General features: G+C 41.5%; 1 protein-coding gene across 1 annotated transcript in view; it reads left to right on the plus strand.

Annotated features, from left to right (window-relative positions):
- LOC134436735 (putative tyrosine carboxypeptidase MATCAP2) overlaps positions 1–11,411 on the plus strand; it is a 38,643-nt gene that overhangs the window by 14,908 nt on the left and 12,324 nt on the right. The window contains exon 4 of the mRNA XM_063186078.1: positions 9,006–9,149. Within this exon, the coding sequence (XP_063042148.1) occupies positions 9,006–9,149 (144 nt within the window). The remainder of the gene's footprint in view (positions 1–9,005; positions 9,150–11,411) is intronic.

Genomic DNA, 11,411 nt, shown 5'->3' on the forward strand with positions numbered 1-11,411 from the left:
TGTCTTTTTTCCATTTTATTTTTCCCATTCGTTTCTTGTCTGTGTCAATATGTGTTTCATGTGGATTTTCTTTTCTCTCTCTCTCTCTCTCTCTCTCTCTCTCTCTCTCTCTCTCTCTCTCTCTCTCTCTCTCTCTCTCTCTCTCTTATCCTCTGTCTTCTCTATTTCAATTTTCCCATTACCTTGCGTGTGTGTGTGTGTGTGTGTGTGCGTGTGCGTGTGCGTGTGTGTGCGCGCTTCTATGCATTATGGACATGCATGCATACATGTGTCGGGAAGGAGGAGGGGGGGGGGTTACACGTGTGCCTTGGGAGAAGGGGGGGTGGTGTGGTGCAGGGTGGCTAGGGATTGGGGTGACACAGCAGGACAGGACACTGGGGGCAAAAGGAACAGGAAGATGGACCACTTCCATTCTACACATCAACGGGCAAAAAACACTATGGATCGAAACCAAAACAGGAATGGGACCTAATGACATAGCCGAGGACGAACATCTGGATATGGGCGAACACATACACTGCAAAACATACACCATGGACCAAATCAAGAACAACTCCACACACTTTTCCTTTTTCCACATAAATATCAGAAGCCTGAACAAACACCATAATGAACTGGAGGCCCTTTTATCCACCTCAAACCCCTTTGATATAGTGGGATGTAGTGAGACTTGGCTCCATGAAAACTCCCACTTAGGGTGCTTAAACATAGGCGACTACAACCTAATGGTCAAAAACAGAGTGCACTCTAGTGGGGGGGGAGTATGTCTATATGTAAATGCTAAATACACTGCAAATGTTTGTGAAGACCTAACTATTAATGATGGCTACTCTGACTCTCTCTTTATAGAAATAAAAACTTCAAAGTTGGAAAACCTTATTATAGGTATTATATACAGGCCACCTAGTTTTAACCCTGAGATTTTCAGACAAAAACTTGAGGATACACTACCATTCACATTTCTATGAAAAAAAAGCGATGTGTAATGCTTGGCGACTTCAACATTGACATTGCAAAAAATGACAAAACCAAAAATGACTTCATGAATACCATACACTCTTTCAATTTCTCAGCTGCAATCAACACATATACAAGAGTAACCAATAGAAGCAAAACCATCATTGACAACATCATCACAAACATTGAATATGAAAAAGTCAAGTCTGGTGTAATACTATCAGGAATCTCAGACCACTTTCCCATAGTTCTCTTCATGAAACTCACCAATAACCTAAAATCCAGTACTGAAAATACAAAGATGAAAATATTAAATATGAATACACTAACAAATTTACGCACACACCTCCAACAAAAAGATTGGACCCATGTCTACAGATGCCACGACCCAGACTTGGCTTATGAAATATTAGTTAAAGAGATACAAGACTCTGTACACAGTGCAATACCTGAGAAAACCATCAAGGACACTAATCGCATAAACTCATGGATCACAAAAGACATCAAAAAACTGATTACCAACAAAAATAACTTATACAAAAAGTACATAAAAAATCCAACTGAAGAAATAAAGCAAAATTTACCCAATACAGAAATAAACTTACACATACAATCAGAAAGGCCAAACAAAAACACTACACAGAACTATTAAACAAAACACAAGGTGATGTTAAAAAAACATGGCAGGTGCTAAACAGAGTGCTGGGTAAAGGCCCGAAAAAATCTGTATTACCAGATGCCTCACTGCTCCCTGGAAAATTCAACATCTGATGATACAGGCCTGGAGAGGTACTCAACACACACTTCATTTCCACTGGAGAAAATCTTGCACAGGTCATCAATAATCCATCACATTTCCACGTACAGACACTTCCTAAAAAATAGCCATTCTCAGTCTTTCTACATTATGCCAACAAACAGTATGGAAGTGTATGAAACAATCAGACGCACAAAAAGCTCACGTTCCTCAGGCACCGACGGTATATGTAACACCACACTCAAAGCCATAGCCAATGAAATTGCTGGTCCATTAGCGCATTGCATCAATCTGTCACTATCCTGGGGATCTGTTCCTAAACAGCTAAAATAGCTAAAATTACACCTATACACAAATCTGGAGACAACAACGATCTAAATAACTACAGACCAATTTCCATACTACCCTCCCTCTCAAAAATATATGAAAAAAATAGTGCACACTAGATTATATATAAATACATAGAAAAGTACAATATCCTGGACACATCACAATATGGCTTCAGAAAAAACAGAACCACAGACATGGCTGTACTAGACCTGATAGAAAAAGTAAATGACGCATTTGAAAAAGGGGAAATTGCAATCGGTGTCTTCTTAGACCTATCCAAAGCATTTGATACAATAAACCTTAACATACTACTGGACAAACTCAAGCTTTCTATGGCATTAGAGGAATCGCGTTGAAATGGTTCAATAGCTACCTGTATGGGAGAAAGCAGTATGTTGAGTATAAAAGGATCTAACTCCACTGAACAAATCACAAAACATGGGTTCCACAAGGATCCATACTGGGACCATTACTATACATAATATATATGAATGACTTTACCAACTGCACAGACACCCTCAAGAAAGTACTATTTGCAGACGATACAAACCTCCTTCATTCACACCATGACCCATCAGAGCTAGAAACAATAACAAACACAGAGATTGAAAAAGTTAATATATGGCTGAAATGTAACAAACTATCATTAAACACCAAAAAAACCAACTTCATAATATTTAGATCAAATAAAAACAGAAAACAAACAGAAAACGTATGCCTGAACATTGACGGCCACAATATAAATAGAGTAGAACACACAAAATTCCTTGGGATTCACATAGATGAAAAACTAAACTTTAAACACCACACTGATCTACTGACAAAAAAGCTATCCATGTACTCTGGCTTGTTCTACAAACTACGATATCACCTACCAAGCTCAGCACTACTCACCCTTTACAGATCACTCTTTGAACCACATCTACATTACTGCAATATTATATGGTGTAACACCTACCCAAGCTACCTACACAAACTTCAATGCCTACAAAAGAAAGTTATCCGAACCATCTTCTGGTCACATTCAAGAAGTCATACAGCACCCCTTTTTAAAGCAGCCAGAATACTGAAACTTGAGGATCTAAACACCTTTCTCAATGCTGTCACAATTCATCAAGTCATAAATAAACTCAACCACTGCTTATGTGAACTCATCCCTGTCTGTAGACCCCTGCACCGGTATGGCACCAGAGAAAAAAGGCTTTACTGGGGCAAGAAAAGAAAACTAAAAACCACAGGTCTTAGCGTTGCCTGCAGGGGCTTCCAAATATGGAACCAACTAGAGGAAGAGGTGAAGTTGTGTGAATCACTAAAAAAAATTAAAAGGAGAAATGAAAAAAATGCTATTGTGTAAATATACCTCATAGATGCTAATTGCCTTGAGATATGGAAAAGGCCCACCCTGTAAAATGAACTGTAAAATGAACTGTAACTCGTAAGCGAAACACATAGCCCTTCAACCTGTCTGTGTGAGGTGTGTGTGGGGGGAGGGGGGAAGGGGGGGGTCACCTATATCACTTTGTGACTGTTGGGGGTGGGGGGGTTGCGTGAGTGAGGTGGGATTTGTGTGAGGCCAAGTCACATGGAGTGCTGATCTAAATGTCGTTTTTTTAGTTCAAACTCATAACTTTTCTTCTTTCTTTTCTCTTCTTTTACTCTGTTTCTCTTTTAGTCTTTTTCTTTATTCTCTGTTTTTTTTGTCTTTTGGGTTTCCCCGCGACAAGCAGCCAAGAGCGGCTTTTTGGGGTTTTTTTACCTTTCAATATCAATGTTAAAAATAATGATCTGTACATATTTCCTGAAAAGATATTGAATAAAAAAAGTATCCTATCCTATCCTATCCTACCCGATACCTGATTGTGCAGTATCGGCCGATACCGATATCATACCGATACTACTCTGTTCGAAATTTATATACAGTATACCGTAGGGCTGGGTGATATGACGAGACATATCGTGAGGACGAGAGAAACGTGTCTATCGTGACCTTTCTCCTCTATCGTTTATATCGTGATAAAAAAATATTTTCATTATTACAGCTAATACACATTTTAATATAATTTCATCTCATAATATAGCCATTTTATGATTGTAAACATGTGCAAAAAATACTTTTAAAACTACTTGTGGGCCAAACTAGGCTATTTTATTGTTTTACTCCCATGATTTATTTCTGGTCGTATGCTGTCGAGAGAGCGCACGCAGCCTATTCAGTCTGTTTGACTCAAACTTTGAGTCTGCAGTCACTCCTCGGTTGGCGCCCCCTAGAGTGCAGTACCCGGAAAAGTGTCTTTGCCACTGCCTTGCCAGCTAATGTGACGAGCACGGAGCACCGGGCAGCAAGCGTGCGAATCATGACTGGAAAAAGGCGTTGGACAACTTACCAAAAATGAGCCAACTAGATGCTGCGGTGAAGTTTGGCATTCCTACCTGCGCTGTTTTGTAGATTCTGAGCACGAGACTTCCCCCCCGAGCCCCCCTCCCCCTTGCGCTTCTGTGAAGCGCATCTCTCCCACACAACCTCTGCTTTGCAATGGATCTCCAAAGTAATGGAATTGACACGTTCCGTACGACGCACTATGGGCTACACATTTTGGCCGGTGATGAAAACCGTTATAAAGCCCTTCGTGCACTTTCACTGGGACTTCTCGTGAGCACATCATTCTCTGAAATGTTTAACGACCCTCTGTAGCCTACTTGGAAATCCACCACCATTTTTCAGCAGAGGTAGGCTAAATGTTAAAGTGACTCGATGCTATGATGCTGCGCATGCCATTGAGTCCCAAACAGTTAGGTTTGACTTCTGGGCATGAAACGGTTTTGCAAATGCAATGCCCTTTGTTGTGTTCACTGATATATTGGTAAAAATACAACAAACAGAATTGTTCCTCGACAGCAACCAGCGTGAGTCAAGTGATTATTGGGAAGCATAACGTGGTTGGGGACAACGCTGGTGGGGACGAGAGCAAGCAATAGGCTATTGCGTGCTGTTTATAACAAGTTCTTACATAGGCTATTCACAAATATTTTCAGCTTTGTTCAGTTTCATATTAGGCCTACTGGTATTTTGTAACATTAAGTAGGCCTATTAAAAATGCACTAATATAATTTACTGACTAATTACAGTCATTTTTTGTCAGACTTTTTGTTCAGTCACATTTTATTTTGCCGGTCATTCATGCCAATGTCCGGCCACAGTTGGCTAACGTGAACCTTGCTGTTTATGGCCGCAATTTGCGCATCTGTGGTGTTCTTGGTTTGTGGGACTCTCACATTGGGAAACGAGATGACCGGTGAAAACAGGCGGTGAAAGATTTTTTTCGACCCTGTCCGTCAAACTGGTTGACTATGTTTTTTTTTTTTTTTTTTTTTTTTTTAAGGCTATATCGTGATACATATCGCTATCGTGATATAAAATAATCCATATCGTGATATACATTTTTGTCCATATCGCCCAGGCCTACCGGTATATATGAAAAGTTATATAGGCTACTACTTGGATGTAACATCATTGCTATTATGGCTTTGTCAGGCTGCTGCCTACTTCAGTAGAACTTTTTTATACTTTTAAATACCTATGATATAAAATAACTAAGATCAAGGCTCCGTTTAACTGTCATACTAGCATCTGTAAATGGTATCGGTGCCCTATTTGTTGGTATCGGCCGATACCGATACCACCATTTTAGTGCAGTATCGGGGCCCCGGCTGATACTGGTATCGGTATCGGTGCAACACTACTTTTCATGTATGAAAAGTGCAATTTTTCCAGTCATAATGAATACTTAGAATTTGATGGTGGTGGTAAGTATTCATGAAAAAGGTAACATTGGTGAATGGGCAGCATGAATTCTGGAAATAAATAACTAAAAATCTCACACAGTGTCCCTTTAAGTAAAAGTAGAAGTACCCTGCGAAAAAATTACTCAAGTGAAAGTAAATGTTGTACACCAACAATGTACTTAAGTAAAAGTCCTAAGTACTAACTTTTAAATATACTTTTTGAGTACAAAAGTACAAGTAGGCCTACTCGCGCAATGGCTGTCTTTCTCCATGTCTGCCTACTTGATCCAATAGGAAAAAGTTTCTGCAACGGTTTTCGGTTCTATTTGAACATGACTATGGAGTCCTGTTAATGTTTTTTAAAGTATCTTTTCTGTCTGGGTGTCAGTTTGGAAGAGGGGCTTGGTCCCGCCTCCCTGCCCGCAGCTGAGGCTACTCAAATATCCATGAAACACAACAGGAAAACCTTGGATAAATGTACTGTAACTAGTAACGAAGTCTTCTTCTACAAATGTAAGGAGTAGAAAGTACAAGTAATTGTCAAAAAATGTAACTACCGGTAAGTAAAAGTAAAAGTCTGCATTTTTACTTTTACTCAAGTAAGTACAAATTCCAGAAAAAAACGACTTAAGTACAGTCACAAAGTAAAAATACACAGTTACGTTCCACCTCTGCAGTAGGCTAGCTCTTCTCTCTAGGTGAGTTGTGTAACTTATGTTTGCTGTGTGTTTGTGAGGCCATTCTGTGTTGTAGTGACAGTAGGCTAGCTCTGCTCTCCCGGTGAGTTGTGCGGTTGACGTGTGTTTGTGAGGTCAGCCTAGTGACAGTAGGCTAGCTCTCCTCTCAAGGGCAGTCTCAGGTTGTCACCCACAGCGCTGAGGAGGAAACGAGAGATAGAGTGTTGAACAGGGAACGGAACCGGGTGAAAAGATCCCAGGGGTTTTCTTTCTTCCTCTCCTTAATCTCCATTCATCTGCCCTTCACACACACCGTTTCTCTCTCTCGTCTTCCTTCCTTTCTTCCTTCCTTTCTTTCCTTCTTAATCCTTAAATGCATACCTGGCACAGAGTCTTCCCAGGCGTCTTGAGTACCATGTTGTCTCCACAGGCGTCTTGAGTACCATGTTGTCTCCCCTCCTGTTGGGCCAAGGGCAAGTGCTAATTTCACTAATGTGTTGAACCAGTGCAGTGACACAATCTGTTTCAAAGCTGAGACCTATTTCGGTTAAAACAACACATGTGCTCTTGATAAAATGAACCAATATTGCTGGATTTTTCTTTTGTTATTATTATAAACTCAATCAATTCTATTTAAAAAATTCTAAAAAATGAAAGTGTGCTGTACTGTACAGGTAGTGAAAAACAATCCCACGCTGATTAAGACCCTCTATGCTTACACACATAAAAAAGCCATTCTATCCATACAGTATAATGGTTTAAACCACAAGCAGGTAATTGGAGTGCTTCTGGGTCTTCACCTTTTTTCCTTGGTGCTCATCAGTGTAGGGGCTCTCAAACTTGGTCCAGGAAGACAGATGCTGAGGCACTCAAGGTTGCAATTTTTTTTTTTTTTAATTTTAGGCCAAATAAAAAAGTAAAAAAAATTGCAACCTTGAGTGCCTCAGCATCTGTCTTTCTGGACCAAGTGTAATGGTTTAGTTTAGTTAATGCTCTGAGCATGTGAGGGTTTGCTGCACCCTGTGTCCACTGTGGTGTGGGACTGTGGCTGACTGCGAGAGTGCACTTGATTGGAAGGACTGAGGGGGTGTTTTAGGGTATGTACGAAAATATTTTGTGTAGCATAGAGAAGAAAAATGTTCGTTTATCCAAATATACCCGGGTATTTTTAGATAAACTAGCAATTTCCTTCTCTACACTTACCAAAATATTTTCGTTCACAATCTCACCATAGGCAAATGCGCATAAATATGCTGATGAGAGCTGTCATGAACGTTAAAAGCCTGTGCGCAGTAAGGAGAGTGCCATTCAAGTCTCCGTTTATCTCTGTTTATATACAAACGCTAACCGGGGATAAAAAAAACTTTTCCACTTATCCACTTTTGCCTGAGTTTTTTTAAGCTTATTTTTTAGAGGAAAAACCTCTAACTCCGTTTGTGTGTAAATGAAAGGCCCAAATTTAGGGAAAGGTCTTCATTTATCAAAATACCCGGGTATGCATGAACAGCCCCTGAATGTTAGAAATGTTGTACCATTAAATCTTTGTGTTGTGGACTTTTTGTATTATTTCCTTTGTGACTACAAGAGAGCTGTAGTGGTCTGTTGTGGTGGAGAGTATTGATGCATCACATGCAGCGAGAGCTGACTACCCAGAAGCCCGCGGGGCACCAGGGCAGCACTCAAGAACAGACATAGTAATCAAAGAGACACTCCGGGTTCCGCGCTCAGCATTCCGTGTTCTGCATTCCACATTCCACTGTATTCCATTCCACTCTCCATCACAGTCCGTTAGAGTTCCCTCACTCTACATGGAAGTGACATGTACACTTCCAATGAAGTTCATGATGAAGGAAGAGAGAGAGAGAGACTAACAGACAGTGAAAGAGACAGAGAGAGAGAGAGAGAGAGAGAGAGAGAAAGAGACAGACATAAAGATTGACAGAGAAAGAGACAGAGAGAGAGACAGCTCTCACTTTGAATTTCAATAGTAGATGTGACTCAGGCATTTCAGGCTCAGCATAAAATGATTATGTAATAATAATAATAATAATTCTTATAGAGTAGCCTGAAGGGGAGGATTTGTATGTTATGATGTTATGTCATCTGTCTACTGCTGTTCATCTGTGAAGGGAGAGAGAGGGACATGATTTCAGGGTGATCTGAATGTTGTACAGTTGAGTGAGTCTCCCTCTGCTGTTGAGAGTGGCTTGGGTCCCTTTTGGTTTGTGCGCACGTATGTGTGTGTGTGTGTGTGTGTGTGTGTGTGTGTGTGTGTGTGTGTGTGTGTGTGTGTGTGTGTGTGTGTGTGTGTGTGTGTGTGTTTGTTTGTGTGTGTGTGTTTGTGTTTTTAGGCAGTGCACATCTTAGAGCTGACTCTAAAGAAGTATTTGCTTGTATGTGTGTTTGTGTGTCTGTGTGTGTGTGTGTGTGTGTGTGTGTGTGTGTGTGTGTGTGTGTGTGTGTGTGTGTGTGTGTGTGTGTGTGTGTGTGTGTGTGTCTAGGCGGTGCGTATCCTGGACCTGGCCCTAAAGAAGTACGGCTGCTATGAGAAGTTTGAGCAGGCCACCGGAGGAAACCTCCTGCCCAAGAGTCGAATATGGCACCACGTCAAGAAGTACATGGAGAAGGAAGGATGCATGGGAGAGGTACACACACACAAACACACACACACACACACACACACACACACACACACACACACACACACACACACACACACACACACACACACACACACACACACGGGTTCCCACTGGTGCTTGAATTCCTTGAAAATGCTTGAATTTAAATTCAGTGTTTTCAAGGTTGTGAAAGTGCTTGACTTTTTTTTAAATGCTTGAAAATGCTTGAAATCTTTGTCAAGTCAAACTCAATAAACAAAATAATAGAAATAAATTGTTGAGGGAGTGAGATGTCAGATGGGATTTGCCATTCGACACCCTAAAATTGATTAGAATGCAGGAAATTGCTAGCCTAGAAATCTAGACGCCCCTAGCGACCGCAAATTGAATTTGCTCCCGGGGGCAGTCTAGCGGACCCCGGTCGTTTTGCGAGGCTGAAAGTTATCCGATGACAGGGCCAATCAAATCGCGAGGGGGGCCGGGCTACCTAGTAAACAGGAAACTTTCTAAGATGAAGCATGGTGTCCGTCCGTGCTACTTACTTTAAAAAGTCTGGATGATAATACATTTCATGGCTGACATGGATTGATGTAATAATACACCATGAATTTATGGGACACAAATAGATCTCAACACATTACCATTTGATCATTTGATGTTTTAAACTCTGCTCGGTAAGCTAAGTTGAGCATTTTACAGAACCAGATAGTCACACGCTAATATCAGACCACTACTGTAGGTGTAGAATGAAATTGCTGCCCCAATTTCTAATAAGACACATGCCATTAAAAACGAGACATTTGGGAGCTTTGGAAGTCTTTGAGTAGCTTACTAAATAGATGGGAATGACACCGAGTCTACCAAGCTAGTGGCTAGCTAACCTGTCGTCAACAACACAGAGCTAGGTATCCAGGTTAGGGTTAGGCTTAGAAACAAAAAACTAGGGTTAGAAACAAAAAACTAACATCAAAAAGATAACTAGCTCCGTTATATGGCGGTGGGATCGATAGTCTGGCGGGAGCGAGCTGACCGGGGAGCGTCCTGCGTTGGGAGCGACAATCAGGGAAAGTTATGGGTATACAGCTAGCTAGCTAACGCCGAACATGCCATGTTGACAACAATCATAAATATAACCATTTAACAAGCCCCAAATTGCTCGACATTTTGCTGATTGATCAAGGAGGGCCATGTGGTTGAAAACGAGGCATTTTTGAACTGTATAAGTGAAAACACGATTTATTAGGAAACTTGTTTGTGGCTGTGGTCATCACACGAATTCACTGCTACGACGGCTGGAAGTTGCCGCTTCACCTACAAGGAGGCCCTCGCTAGTGGCTAGCTAACCTGTCGTCACAGAGCTAGGTATCCAGCCTTGTATTATATGCCTGCCCCAAATTCTAATAAGATCCATGTCATTAAAAACGAGACATTTGGGAGCTTTGAAAGTCTGTAAGTCGCTTACTAAATAGATGGGAATGACACCTAGTCTACCGAGCTAGCGGCTAGCCATGTATTAGTTATGGGTATACAGCTAGCTAGCTAACACCGAACATGCCATGTTGACAACAATCATAAATATAACCATTTAACAAGCCCCAAATTGCTCGACATTTCGCTGATTGATCAAGGAGGGCCATGTGGTTGAAAACGATGCATTTTTGAACTGTATAAGTGAAAACTCGATTTATTAGGACACTTGTTTGTGGCTGTGGTCATCACACGAATTCACTGCTACGACGGCTCGAAGTTGCCGCTTCAACTACAAAGGGGCGTGTACGTTGTGAAAGACAGCTGTGACGTTACACAGAAGTGTGTGGGGATTGGTTGTTTGCCATCCAATTGCGTGACGTTGAGTGCTGAAGCAACCGTTTATCCCGCCCACACTGCTGCCCAGCCCTCCTAGACCCTGGTACAGCTTTTTGCTGTACGGGTCTGGCTGCGCTAGGCTAGGAAATTGCATCTCAAAAACACAACATTTTCTCCCACTCAGTCTACTTAGTGTCCCACAGTGGTTCCCAAAGAGGGGGCCATTGCCCCCTTCCATGGTGGTGACCCCCCTGGCGCTCTGTCATACCAAAAATTTTACAGAAAAAGCCCTGAGTGTATTGGCTACCTATGTAGCCTCTTACAGCAGATGGGGTCGCTCGCCGGCCGGCCTATTCACTACTTCCTGAAAATACTCAACTACATCATAACATTGCTATGACATTGCAGAGAACCGTAGCCCCTTAATGCACGCCTTACCTCCTGTGGCACGCTGTAATAGACATTGAAAGTTCACTACTA

The sequence above is a fragment of the Engraulis encrasicolus genome, chromosome 20 (genome assembly GCF_034702125.1).
Source record: "Engraulis encrasicolus isolate BLACKSEA-1 chromosome 20, IST_EnEncr_1.0, whole genome shotgun sequence".
Lineage (NCBI taxonomy): Eukaryota > Metazoa > Chordata > Actinopteri > Clupeiformes > Engraulidae > Engraulis > Engraulis encrasicolus.